The sequence below is a fragment of the Theobroma cacao genome, chromosome 5 (genome assembly GCF_053813885.1).
Source record: "Theobroma cacao isolate CCN51 chromosome 5, ASM5381388v1, whole genome shotgun sequence".
NCBI classification, from domain to species: domain Eukaryota; kingdom Viridiplantae; phylum Streptophyta; class Magnoliopsida; order Malvales; family Malvaceae; genus Theobroma; species Theobroma cacao.
In genome coordinates, this window is record NC_142643.1 from 30240431 (window position 1) to 30254422 (window position 13992).

Consider the following 13992-nt stretch of genomic DNA (forward strand, 5'->3'; position numbering starts at 1 on the left):
CCATTTGAGTCCATGAATAACTTAGGTATTAAAAATTAAATTAAATCGATAAGTATAAATCTACACTTGATCTAAAAAGAATGGTACTATAATTATTTGAAACAAAAAATTGTTTCTTTTAGGGATTCTTCTAGGACTAGTCACCAAACATCATGTCTGCCTTTCGGCATTAAAAAGACACAAAGTTTTCCCAATCAAGGGCAAATAATAAAGAGAGGACCAGGTCAAAACGTCTTTGTTCCACATTATAGTCATTGTGCCTTTGCCTTGAAAGAGAAAAGCAAGTCTCAAGCGTTTGATCCAAATATTGTATGCAACTTGCACTCACAGCATCACATGCTTGCATTCTTATAAATCCAAAGAAGAAAAAAACTCAATAGTTAAAGTTTGGTTGGATCCCATTTATAGACTGAAAAGTATTGCCTATACTTTTCTGCTTTGGACAAACACCAAATCAAACCAAAAGAATAATAAAGTGAAATTAATAAACAGGAAATATGTTATAACCCGTCCTATTGCCTTGTTTAAGTTGAGATTTATATATATATATATAATATAAGTTGTAGATTGCTAGACTCAAACTAATTTGGTGAATATTTAATTTTTTGTATGATATTTTTAGTTTAAATATTGAACCATTATTATTGTTATTATTATCATTATTATATCAAATACAATCTTTTAAAAATATTTTAAATTCATCAATTTTGTCAATTGTTATTAAATTTTGATGAAATCTATGACTTCAGCACCGCAATGGCATTCATGTGACTTTTCACATGACAAAAATAATTGGGTTTGGACACTGAAATATTCAAGTGGGAAAAAAAAAGGATTAAAATAAAATTCATATCTTCAGAATTTAGATCTTGTAAATGTTCCAGGTCGTTAGACATATCTATCATAAGTCTTGGTTGTACTAATAGTCCGTCTTTTTCTATGCCTAAAGGGCACGTTATATATAATATATATTCCATTATTTAATAATAATTCAATAAAGATTAGAAAACCCTTTTGGTCTGGTAATATATAAATGGTTACCTATTAATAAAAATTCCTTTGGCCCATCTGATTCCTTGCCTGCCACCTTAAATACCAGCTTGTCTTCTTTTTCTTTCGGTGTCCGACGTACCTCTGCTAATTGCAAGTTCTGTTACACTTTTTGCTGAATTTAATGGGTTTCTGTTTGGTCCTGTTTTTTTTTTTTTCTTTTTCTTTTTTAAGAACTTCTTTATGCTCCTGATGTGAAAAGCAAGAAAATTCATGATTTATAATATTTATTATTATCTTAAGATACAATACGATATTAATAAAAAATAATATATATTTATAATTATATCATACTTAATTAAATATCAAGATATAATATACGATACGTTATACGTATTTTACGATACGAAAACATATTATATGATATCGTTGATATAATTTTTATAAATTTATATTTTATTAATTATTAAAAATTTTAATTTTTTATTATTTTTTGACTTGAAAAATGAAAAATTATATTTTATGAGTTTTAATTTTTTGAGAAAAATATAAAAAAAATTGAATTTTTTTTAATTTTAACATGATAAATGTTTTTTAATTTTTGATTAATAAATTAATATGATAAAATGTATATTTTATTTAAAAATCTATATTACTAAAGAATATGTTGAAAGTTCAAATTAAAAAAATAATTATCTTTTTCATTTACATTTTATAATCTTTATTTTTGTTAAAAAAATAATATTTTTTATTTTTTTTCTTTATTTTATATAAATAAATAGTATTTATAATTAATTTTAAAATTTTTTACTATATCTTATAATGCGATACAATACAATGTTGATATTAAAAAATAAAACTTCGATACACACGATATGTCTTTCAATCCAACAACTAAGTAATTTATATCTTTAGTTAAGTTCAAATAATGCATTAGGCCATTAGGTGTTTTATTAGCGATAAGAGGTACCTCTAATATAATACTATTTTCTTCGATTTGCCATTGGGGAAAACGTGCCCAACTGCCAAAATGGTCCACCCTATTAACTGCTTATAATTTATAAATTCCACAGGAAATCATTCTCGTCTCAGTAGCTTTCTTCTTCAAGAGTGGTTGCCGCCCTGAGTAGGGGTTTTATGGGTTTTGGTCAAAGTAGTGATTTAATTAGCACCATTGTGGATTATGTGCTGTTGTTGGAGAGTTTAATTTACTCTCATGAGTGCAATGACGTAATTAATTAATAACGAAACACTATTAAGTTAAAATATATAGCTCCATTTATGAAAATTTTAAATTTCGATACCGTGCATGTACAGTAAATTAACCCTTAAACTTATATCTCTTTTTATTTAATTTTACCATTGAAGATAAGTTATCAAATTAATTGAATTGTATCAATTATTGTTATGTCAATGAAATCTACTTAAAAAAAACACGTATAGATGAAACGGCATGGCATCCACGGAAGCTGTCATGTCATTTGGGATATCACATGGAGACCATGTATGTTATATCAAATATTGTTGATGGATTATATGTTTTATAAAAATACACTAAAATCAATAATTTTTTCTTAAATTCCGTGAAAATCAATTATGAATAGAAAAGTAATGTTAGTTGCCGTGCAAACTTTTTGTTTAAATTTGGGAGATTCCTTTTTAACCAAATGTCCCGATCCCCAAAATGATGTTACCTCTCCACTTCTTTTTGACATTTCTCTTTACTGACCAGACAGCAAGAGATATCGCATTATCCTTTCCTAAATCTTGTCGTTTAAGGCTAATGTCCCCCATGTGTTACTTTGTTTTATGGCATTTCTCTTTACTGACAAGAGAGAGAAACCCTTTTGATTTTCTTTTCCGAAGGATTTTTGTTTCTTCTTTGCTATCATCCAATAATGTGAGTGGATCCCTAAGGCTTTCTTTCGTTGTCAAAATCTTTTCACATATATGTCATGTATCAATTAGGTGGTCGATGCCGGAGAATGATGGATTCATCCTGGGGGCAATGGGGTCTACTGCAATCCAACCAAAGGAAATAAAGGTTAATAGTATTAGTAGTAGACAATTTTTGTGTGTGTAGACATTGAAGGCTTTGTTTTTTGTGTAGGTAAAAATATTCTACAAGTTGCCTCTGGAACAACTGGGGGTTGATTATTAAAATAAAAATACAGCTTTATTAGTAGTAGCAAGTCGGTGTTTGTGGACATGGGATAGTGTAGGATTGGCTTTTAATTGATGATGTGTTTCAAGACACGTTACTTTCTTAACGACTTGACTTACTCTGTCAAAATTTTGATAGGGCTGTCCCCTGAAATCTCAACCATAATATAAAGGCTTCAAGCTAACTAAAAGAATTAGATTCATGATCAAAAGAGGAATGAATAGCTATGAGAATTAGAGTTTCTGGGATAATGATTACTACTTTTATTATACGTCTAGACTGTTAGGGAAAAGGCCAAAAGGGTCTTAGAAAATTGAGGAGGATGAAAAGATGTAACTTCCGGACTTTTTTAGTTTTTATGACATTTCTCTTGACTGACAAGAGAGAGAAAGAGATGCTTTTGATTTTTTTTTTCTCAGAAAGGATTTTGTTTCTTTTTTGGTATCCAATAATTCGAGATTACATCCTTTGAAAAAGAGGAAAGAAACATACAAGTAAAAGATATAAACATGATTTATTAAATTAAGAACAGAACACTTAAAAGAGTAGAGGTTATTCTGAAGTATGAAAAGTGAGATCATAATCACAGAAATAGAATTTCACTTTTGGTGGGTTGCGAGAAAATTCTCTACTCTTAAAGATGTCAAGCACGTGGAATTTTTCTTATTTTTTGTAATTTGCCAAATGTATGCTCTGTTTCTTTTGTCTGTTTTGATTGCTTGAATCTGGTTTTCTGTATCATGATGTGTTTTTTTTTTTTGGAAAGTTGTATGATGATGTGATTCTCGTTAAGGCTTTTTCCTTATATTGTCGGGACCATTCAGGTTTGGTCAATCCTGACCTTGCCAATGCCATGGTTTTGTATCAGACTTCTGATAACTTAATAAAAAATCTGATATATCGAGAGAAAAAAAGTACTTGTACTTGCTTCGTGCTGATAAAACTTGGATTTATTGGAGTGCGTTTTTGCAGCAGGAAAATGATTGAAACATAGACACAGGTTTATTAGTAATAGCAAGTTGGTGCTTGTAGAAATGGGATAGTGTCGGAACGATTGAGTAAGCAGCTAGCAGGAACCTATCATAATTTATTCGTTGTTACCAAGTCCATCGAAGAGAACACCCAACAATAGAACCCAAGCCCGATTGGGAAGTGACTTTTGACAGTAGATCAAAAAAAAAAAACACTCGTACTTGGAGTCCGGCGTGAACAAAACGACAAATGCTTGCCGCTCCTTAGTCAAAGAAACAAGTGGTTTATAAATACGTTTCCAAACCTTCCGTGCCTATAAATAGACCTAAGGTTACGTTTGGTATAAGAAATGTAAAATCATATTTTTTTATAATATACTCAATTAAATTATATTACAGTGTTTATTTTATAACAGATCACTACAATGTAAGATTGCAATACAATCATATTGTAGTCAATGGATGTAATGTGATTACAGTTCAAAATCAATGCAATCACATTACATTGCACTCTGTAATATCTTTAAGGATATTTTTACCCATCATCTTTTAAAAAAATTACTCACAATTCAAAGCAAAACATCGTTTTTAAGGTTGAGGGTCTGCTGCTTCTTCTCCATTTTGCTAAAGTCGCTCCTCCTTCTTCTAGCTCTGCTTCTTCATCATTTGAAATTGTGGGTTGAAATCTCCCATTCTTTTTTTTCTTTCTCTTTTTTTTATCTTCTTCTTGTATTCTTTAATCTGAATTTTTTCTGTTAATTTGGGTTTTTTTCATATTTATATTTTAGGGTTTATCCCTGAAACAATTTGGCCCTTGATCGACAAGAGAGGTTGGATTTCTGGGCTACTCTTCAACAAGAGGCACAGGTAATTGTGATGAAATAAAACGCTACGTGTTTGGTTGCAATTTTTGGTGTTGCAATTTTTGGTTTTTATTCCCTCAACAAAATATGGGTAATCAAATAGTTTTCAAGTTCTATCTAATTAGAACTTTTATCCAATTAGAAATGCTGAAAGTAGCAAAACTTGTACCTAGCATTGCCAAATCCATGATGCCGTCAAGACATGGCCATCTTCTTTGTGCTTGGTTTTTGATAAGGCATTGCGTGACTGACTTTTGACATTGCGTGACTGACTTTGGATATTGCGTGACTCGTTTTTGATAAGTCATTGCGTGACTAGTTTCTGATAAAACATCGCGTGACTAGTTGATAGGCATTGCGTGACTAACTTTGGGCATTGCGTGACTAGTTTTTGATAAGGCATTGCATGACTAGTTTCTGATAAGGTATTGCGTGAATAATTGATAGGCATTACGTGACTGACTTTGAGCATGACGTGATTAGTTTTTAATAAGGCATTACGTGACTAGTTTTTGATAAGGCATTGCGTGACTAGTTGATAGGTATTGCGTGACTTATTATTAAGGCATTGCGTGACTAGTTTTTAATAAGGCATTACGTGACTAGTTTCTGATAAGGCATTGCGTGACTAGTTGATAGGTATTGCGTGACTTATTATTAAGGCATTGTGTGACTTGTTAGTGAGGCATTGTGTGACTAGTTAGTAAAGAATGTTACAATGTTTCGGTTGTTTTGGGTCACAAAGTGGTCTTAATTTCAAAAGGTTGTAACTTTGTGCTCGGTTGTCCGATTGGGGTGATTTTTTTTTGAATCTATGTAACTTTTCGAGATCTACGCGTTGACAAACAGTTGAAGGTGGTTTGCTGCCATTTTGACCCCAAAAAACCTCATTTTAACCCTAAATTTGAATTTTTACTCTTTTTTTGCTTTTTTTTAAGATTTGACCTCCCATTTTTTTTATTTTGTTTAGGGTAAATTTGGTCTTGATAGTAGGAAACCATTGTAATTTTTTTTTAGATTTTAGGGTGCAAGAAAAGAGTGCAAAAAGGTTTAGTTGTTACTGCTAGTCGTTATATCAACTTTTGGTTGCACCCTATCGCAATTTGTTTAGTTGGTTGTGTGGTTAATTGCTTAGTGACGCTTGCATTATTGGTCTCGGGTTTGAGTCCTGCTTCTTGCAGTGCAATCTTATTTTTTTTTGCCTTTGATTGCTACCATTAAATCGATCTTTAGTATTAATTGAACTTACATTAAATTTATTCAACATATTCCTTGCTTATCAAAAATGGATCCTTCTATATGCTGTTTTTAAATTGAATACTTGTAAGGTGGACATGAAAAGTTAACTTTGTGCTTACTATATGTTGTTTTTATATAATGTTTATATTTCATTATTTTAATTATTTTTTTATATTGTTAGTTCACACAATGGAAGGGTTTTCTCAAGAGCAAACTGCAACGATCATGTCTGCTATTGTATTAGCCATTGAGCTGTTCAACATGATACTTTTAGCTAATACTTTCGTTCAAGGATGTTATCATAGTTTAATGTATACTAGAAAGCGTAAAAAATCCAAAACTAATACTTATAGGAGACATATTATTAGGCAATTGAATTTTAGGAGAATGGTGTTTGATTCTGATTTAACATGCATTGAAAACATTAGAATGGATAGAGCTACATTTTATAAACTATGTAATATGCTTCAATGCATTGGTAGGCTTACACCAACAAAAAACATGAATGTTGAGGAAATGGTGGCTATCTTTTTGTACATCATTTTTCATTATGCAAAGAATAGGATAATAAAGAGAGAATTTGTTAGAAGTGGTGAGACAGTGAGTAGGCATTTTGGTTTAGTTTTGAATTCTGTTTTAAGATTGCAATCAATACTGCTAAAGAAGCCAGAGCCTGTACCCGGGAATTCAACTGACTTCAGATGGAAATGGTTTAAGGTAAACTAAAATTTCTTAAACATTTATAACTTGAGTATAAGAATCTATTAAAAATGCAACTAAAGGATAATTTTTGTCATTATTCTATTGGAAACAATAGAATTGTTTAGGTGCTCTAGATGGAACTTACATTAAAGTCAATACCCTGAAAATTGATAAGCCTAGATACAGAACAAGGAAGAATGAAATTGCTACAAATGTGTTAGGGGTATGTTCATAGGATATGCAATTCATATATATCATAGAAGAAATGGATTGAAAGTCCCAAAAGGTATGAGGAAAATATACATTAAATTATTAACTATTTTAGCTCAACATTGTTCAGAGTGATGTACTAAAAATAAATTTTTTATCATAGGTTTTTTCTACTTATGTGATGCTGGGTATACAAATGGAGAGGGATTTTTAACTCCATATAGAGGTTAGCGTTATCATTTGAATGAATGGAGACAAAATTGTACTCCTCGTTCAAAAGAAGAACTGTTTAATTACAAACACTCTGGTGCTAGGAATGTTATTGAGAGATGTTTTGGATTCCTTAAGATGAGATGGGCAATACTTAGAAAGAAGTCTTGGTACCCAGTGAAAACAAAATGTAGAATTATATCTGTTTATGCATTGTTACACAATCACATTAAGAGAGAAATGACACATGATCCACTTGAGGATGAAATGGATGAAGAGTATGTGGAATTAGAAGCGATGGAAAATGCAGATACGATCCAATACATTGAGACATCAAATGCATGGACTACTTGGAGAAATAACTTGGCACAAGAAATGTGGAATGATTGGATAGCTTCTAGAAATGAAACTTAATTTTTTATTTGGTTCAACAAATGTTGTATGCTTTATTTGTAATAACTCAAATTTATGTTGATTGAGATGTATTTGTATTTGTTCTTAATTAGATAAGTTATGTTTCTTCTTTAATTTTTAATTAACTATTGTATACTATATATTTGTTATTATGCCATTTCCATATTATGTTTTATATTTGTAAATGAAAGTTGCATCATCTCAAGGATTAGGAAGGACAAGCAAAAGATCCGCCCATCAGTGGACATCTATTGAAGATGGAGTCTTAATTGACTGCTGCATTGATCTTGTGAATGAAGGAAGTTGGGGTCGAGATAATGGGACATTCAAGCCTGGTTACTTGCAACAACTTGAGAAATGGATGAAAGAAAAGATCCCAAATTGCAACATAAGGGCTATCCCCCATATTAACTCTAGAATGAGGTTGTTGAAGACACAATATAGGGAAATTGCTGAGATGATATCGCATTTCGCTTCTGGATTCGGTTGGGATGATGTCAAGAAATGTGTTACTTGTGATGATGATGTTTGGATTGGTTGGGTTAAGGTAATGATTCTAATTTATTTTACAACATTGTTATATTCTAAAGTTAGGCATATATTTGGTTTTGCATGGTTTTTTGATGCCTTATATTGGTTATATATATAAAGTCACCCAGCTGCTGCAGGACTTAGAAACAAGCCTTTCCCTCAGTTTGATCAATTAGCCATTATATTTGGGAAGGATAGAGCAACTGGGGAAGGAGTAGAGTCACCAGCTGATGCAGTGGAGAACATAGAAACTAAGGAAGTTGCATATGCAGCAACAAGGGTAGCTTTAGAAGTTTTCAGTGCATTGAATGATGATGAAGATGACAATGGTGATGATGATGTTTCTCCTGCTCAAGCTACCAATAGTAAGGGATCCACTGCTGCTAGAAGAAGGACTATAGAGCAAGGTGACAGAGAGGTGAGTCGCAAAAAATCTAAGACAAAAAGTAATGGTGACAACATTGTTCATGCATTCCAATCTAGTGTGGATAAAATTAGAGAAATCTGTCAAGGTGCAAGGGAAGGAATTGATAAATTAGCGAGTTGTTTTCAATTCATGGCTAAAGATGCGAGGTTCAAAAAGCGTGTAGCTGAGATAGTTAAGGGAGTTGAAGGTTTGACTCTCGAAGAAATTGTTAAGGCTGGACATATCATCTCTAGTGATATGTGGAAGATAAATGATCTATTTTCATTGTCAGAGGAGTTGCAAAAAATTTATGTGAAGGCTTTGTTTAGTGGCTCAATTTAAAGCAATGATGGGTATTGTTATTGCAAGGAGCTAGTTATCAATTTAGGGTGAACTTTAACAGTGTTATTAACTTTGAACTCTTTTGTATTTTAACAATGGTGTGTCTATCCTTTAAGTGACTTCAACTTTGGTTTTATTAGAACTTTATGACTTTTGGTTTAGAACATCAATCAAAGAACTTCATTTATGATTTTTAGTTATATGGTTTTAGTGATGCTATGCTTGATATTTTGTTTTAGCTTGATAACAAGTTATTTTGAATTTATGATATTTTCAGAAGAAATTAATTGGAGATTGAGAATTATGAGTATTTTATTACCAATTTGCTATTGGTTACAAGAGAGGAAGCTATCACATTAATGTATACATATAAAACGTATTAAGAAATAAAAATAAAATATTATCTTTTAAAGAAAATATTTAAAATAAAATATACAATATAAGAAATTATATTAAAAATAAAAAAATATATACTTATAATAAGAAATGAAAAATAAAATATATTTAATTAAAAATATATTTTAAAATGACATTATATAAAAATTAACAATAAAAAATACGTGTTAAACTTGTATTTTAATATATAAGGGTAGTTTTGAAAATTAACATCACATATCCTGTAAAGTACTTGTAAAACAAATACTGCAATATTATCTTATCTGCAGTTTAATCATTACATTACTTATATACCAAACACTGCAATGTTATATTCCCTGCAATCACATTGCTTGCAATCACATTACCTGCAATCATATTACCTGTAATCATATTACATTGTAAAATACCAAAAGCTACCTAAATGTTTTGCATCCTTGCCACTTCCTCCTTAGTGAGAACGCCTTATTTCTATCTCTCTTGTCATTAGGATTAGAACAGGCCATCAAGCTCAATTCTTTCTCAGATGTTGAGAAAGGAGTGCTTCTTTTTTTCTTCTTTTTTCCAGGAGAAGTTTTGGCGTTGATTTGATCCAAGGGTTAGTTTTGTCGCAGCTCTGTTGAGTTGACCCTGGGTGTTCAATTATCAGCTTGTTGCTTCAATAGCAGCCTGCCTGATCAGTTCGATCAAGCCAATAGGTTCAATTTTTTTCCTTGGGATGATCAGATATGGTTCGAATATCTTTGTATTTGATACTAGATATGGTTCTTACAAGTGTAACAATATGGAGGAACTAAAGAATAGTGGGAAATTGGTTCAAGGTGAAGTGGTCGTACAAGTCGAAAATGGGATAAAAGTTGTAATGTTAGCCGTAGGGACTTGTCATTTACCTTTACCTTTGAGTTTAATATGGGAACTTAAAGAATATTATAATGTTTTAGCTCTTTCGAGAAACATTATTTCGATTTCATTTTTAGTAGTAAATGATTATTTGAAATTTCAGATCAAAGGTAATTATTGTTCTTTTTTACTTAGATAATGTATTTTATAGTAATACGAACTATGCAAATAGTATTATATGTTCTTGAACCAGAAAGAACAATACTCAACATAAATGTAAATAAATTGAAATGGGATGGTCCAAATCAATATGAGAAAAGAATCACAAAGTTACAAAAAAGAATACTTAGATCCTTTTGATTATAAATAAAATGAAACTTGTGAATATTTTCTCTTTAGAAAAATGACCAAATCACCTCTTAAAGGAAAATGTGCCAGAGGAAGATACTTTTATTTCATCACTTTTATTGATGACCATTCTAGGTATGGTTATGTAGACTTGACAAGAATATTCTCACTGTTCAATTAGATCGAGATGAAGAATATCTTAGCTAAGAGTTTATTGAATATCTTAAAGAAAATGAAATTCTTTCTCATTGGATTCCTCCAGAACCACCAACAACACAACAACATTCAGGAGAAGAGAAATCAAACCCTATTAGACATGCTTCGATCCATGATGAGAAAGGTAGACCTTCCTACTTTGTTTTGGGGTATGCACTTGAAACTACCATAAACCTTCTAAATAAAGTTTCAACCAAATGAATAGACAATATCCCATATAAGATATGGAAAGTCAAGAGGCCAAATTTATTCTACTTGAAGATTTAGGGATGCATTGCTTATGTGAAGCATGCACAATCTAACAAGCTTAGAACTAGATGAGTAAAATGCATGTCAATGGGATATCCAAAAGAATCTTTTGGATATTACTTTTATACCTCAATTGAGTAAAAGGTTTTTGTCTCAAGACATGCTACTTTCTTAGAAAAAAGTAACTACTTGAAAGAAGCAATCACAGTAAAATAATTCAAGAATCACAAATTCCACAAGAACTTAAGCCCATGATTTGAGCATCATATGCGCAACTAAAGTTCAATGTACATAAAAACTTTGACAATTTATTGAGATACACTAACCTCTAAAGAGATATGGATTTGTCATTAACAAAGATTTATTGCTTACTGATCATAAACCTCCTACTTACGAGGGAGCAAGTTGAACATTGATTTTGAAAAATAACTAAAGGCCATTAATCCAAAATGGATGCAAACCAAAGATGATCTGACTTCAAGGAAATGTTATAAATTCTTGCTAAGTTTTGTCAATTGTTTGAATGGCTTTTCTCAATATAGAGAGTTTGTGGTTTGCGACACAACAAAACCTTGAAGAAGAGGTGAGCATATCACCCTCAACCGTCAAAAGGACGAAGGTAAAGCTAACAAAACCCAATGTTAAAGAAAGGATAAGTTTGATCAATTTTTGTATTCTCTCTATCCCTACTTTCTACTATTACTTTTATATTGAACAAATAAAATTTCATTTACTTGATACTTTTACTTTTCCTTATTCAACTTTTTTTTATTATTTACTTTTTGTTCTTTATTTATTTTTTTTAAATATCTAAAAAAATCAAATAAACCTTTATTCTTTTATTGCATTCAATTAAACCCTTATACGTTTATTTTGAACAAAACAAATTCTAATGATTAATAATTGATTAATTGTTATTAGTCAAAATATCACTTATTATGTCATTCTACGTGGTGTTGACATTGGATACTAAAATGCCATAGTAAAAGGTGACATAGCATGACATGCTGATGTGAAATGATAACATTATCACATATCATTTTTCACCATTAACGTCAACGTTACGTGAACAAAAAATAACAAGTGACATTTTTGACTAATAACGTTTAGTTAACCGTTAATCATAATAGCTTATTTGACTGAAAATAAAATATAAGAAATTAATCAAACTCAATAAAAAAAAACTTATTTAAATTATTTTGAATATTTCAAAACTTTTGAAAATATTATGTCAATTTTTTTCGGGAAAAAAAGGAAACACAAAAAGCAAATAACAAAAGAAGCAACTAACCTAGCGTAAGCTAACAAGGTTTCCATGTTTTTTCTTCACAAATACCATCTTTCATGGTGTCAACTCTTAAATAGTTTTTCTGCCACTACCCTTCTCCGTTGACATCTTCCTGCAACGCCACTGAACCACAACAATCAAAGATTTCAACTTGTTTTTTCTCCTGGATTAAATCTTGTCAAACAACTATCCCTGCCAACATGCAATAGTACCTTTAAAATCAAACATCCAATCCTGCGATCACAGCTAATTCTGTCTAATGCCGCAAACACAAACATACCACTTCAGCTGTAGCTGTATCTCGAAAATCAGCTTTTGGCTTTTGCTACCCAACGATTTCAGAGGAATGAATCAGCTTCCACTGCTGCAGAAATACCTACATTTTCAGGGGCTCCAGATTTTCAAGCTGAAAGCATGTGAAGTCACTAACGTAACAGGATTATCATATGCTTCCTCTGAACCGGATGCATCTAAGAATCAAAGCCATGTATATAACTGGCATAATTCGCATAAGAGGATAGCAAAATGAGACACATACGTCACACATTTTGCCTATCAAATCAAACAGAGAATCACAACTCTGGAGTCTTAGACCATATATCTTTCAATTTCCAAAGAAATTGAATATCAGCACATTCACCGAGGCCATCAAAAGAATAACATGATCTTCTAATAGAAACGAAGAAGTTGAAACGAGAAAGCAAAAGGGTGAGCACAAAAGCAGCTAAGGTCATACATTCTTTAATTTTTTCATCTTAGAAGGTGGCCATCGCCCCTTCTTCCTCATCTTCCTCTTGCGAAGAAGCCGCTTTCTACGAAGCCTTATTTTCTTGGCCAGCTTCATCCTCATCTTCTGCTCCATCATCTGCTGCGCCTTGGACTCTGACTCTAACGGCAGCTGTTCCACTGGCAAAGCTTCCTTCTTGCTTTCCGAGGGAGGCTGAGGCTCGCCACCGGTGCTTGCAGCAGACGCTTTTACTGTCATCAACAATCTTTTCTTGTTGGGGACAACCTGTGTACGAATTGGACATTTCGAGGGAGGATGATCAACTGCTTTTGGCCGCACCCAGGAAACTGACACCCAATACAAAGTTTTAAAACATTTTCATTCTTTGAAGTATGAAGCCAAGAATATGTACGTTACATTTACAGTGAATCATCGAAGGCATCACAATGTCAACAGGTAGTTCGATGAAAAGCCCCAGAGAAGATCAAGTTAAAAGAGAGAGCGACTTACTTGGTGAAACAGCGATGGGCAAGGATGTTGCGCAGGAAGAAACTGGAGAAGAAGATAGACATGGAAGCGGATTAAAGCTGAGGAGAGCCATTACCTTGCAACTCGCAAAAACATTAGTCCTTTGGTTTTGGATAAGCCAGATAAATGCTCTTTTTCTTTCTACACACCATCGAAACAATAGATAAAACGATACAGGTGGATTTTATTTATAATAATTAAAAAAACAAAAAAAAAAAAGCCTTGATGGGCCTACGTCCTACGCTGCTGCCCACTAAGTCATGGACGTATCCAGATGAAGTATATTAAACTTTAAAGAATTAACTTATCCAAAACGTTAAAGAATTTGACAATGAAGTCATTCTAAAATGTATTAATTCTAAATAATAAATTAATTTAA

The 13992-nt window shown here is 31.8% G+C and overlaps 1 protein-coding gene across 1 annotated transcript; it reads right to left on the reverse strand.

Moving 5' to 3' along the window:
* Positions 1 to 12829: 12829 nt before the first annotated feature.
* On the reverse strand, positions 12830 to 13770 carry PSRP5 (plastid-specific 50S ribosomal protein 5). The gene is made up of 2 exons (XM_007028364.3): positions 13596 to 13770; positions 12830 to 13432 (listed from the first exon to the last, which is right to left on the reverse strand). The coding sequence occupies exons 1-2, from the start codon at positions 13684 to 13686 to the stop codon at positions 13089 to 13091; spliced, it is 435 nt and encodes a 144-aa protein (XP_007028426.2). The 5' UTR covers positions 13687 to 13770; the 3' UTR covers positions 12830 to 13088.
* Positions 13771 to 13992: the final 222 nt, after the last annotated feature.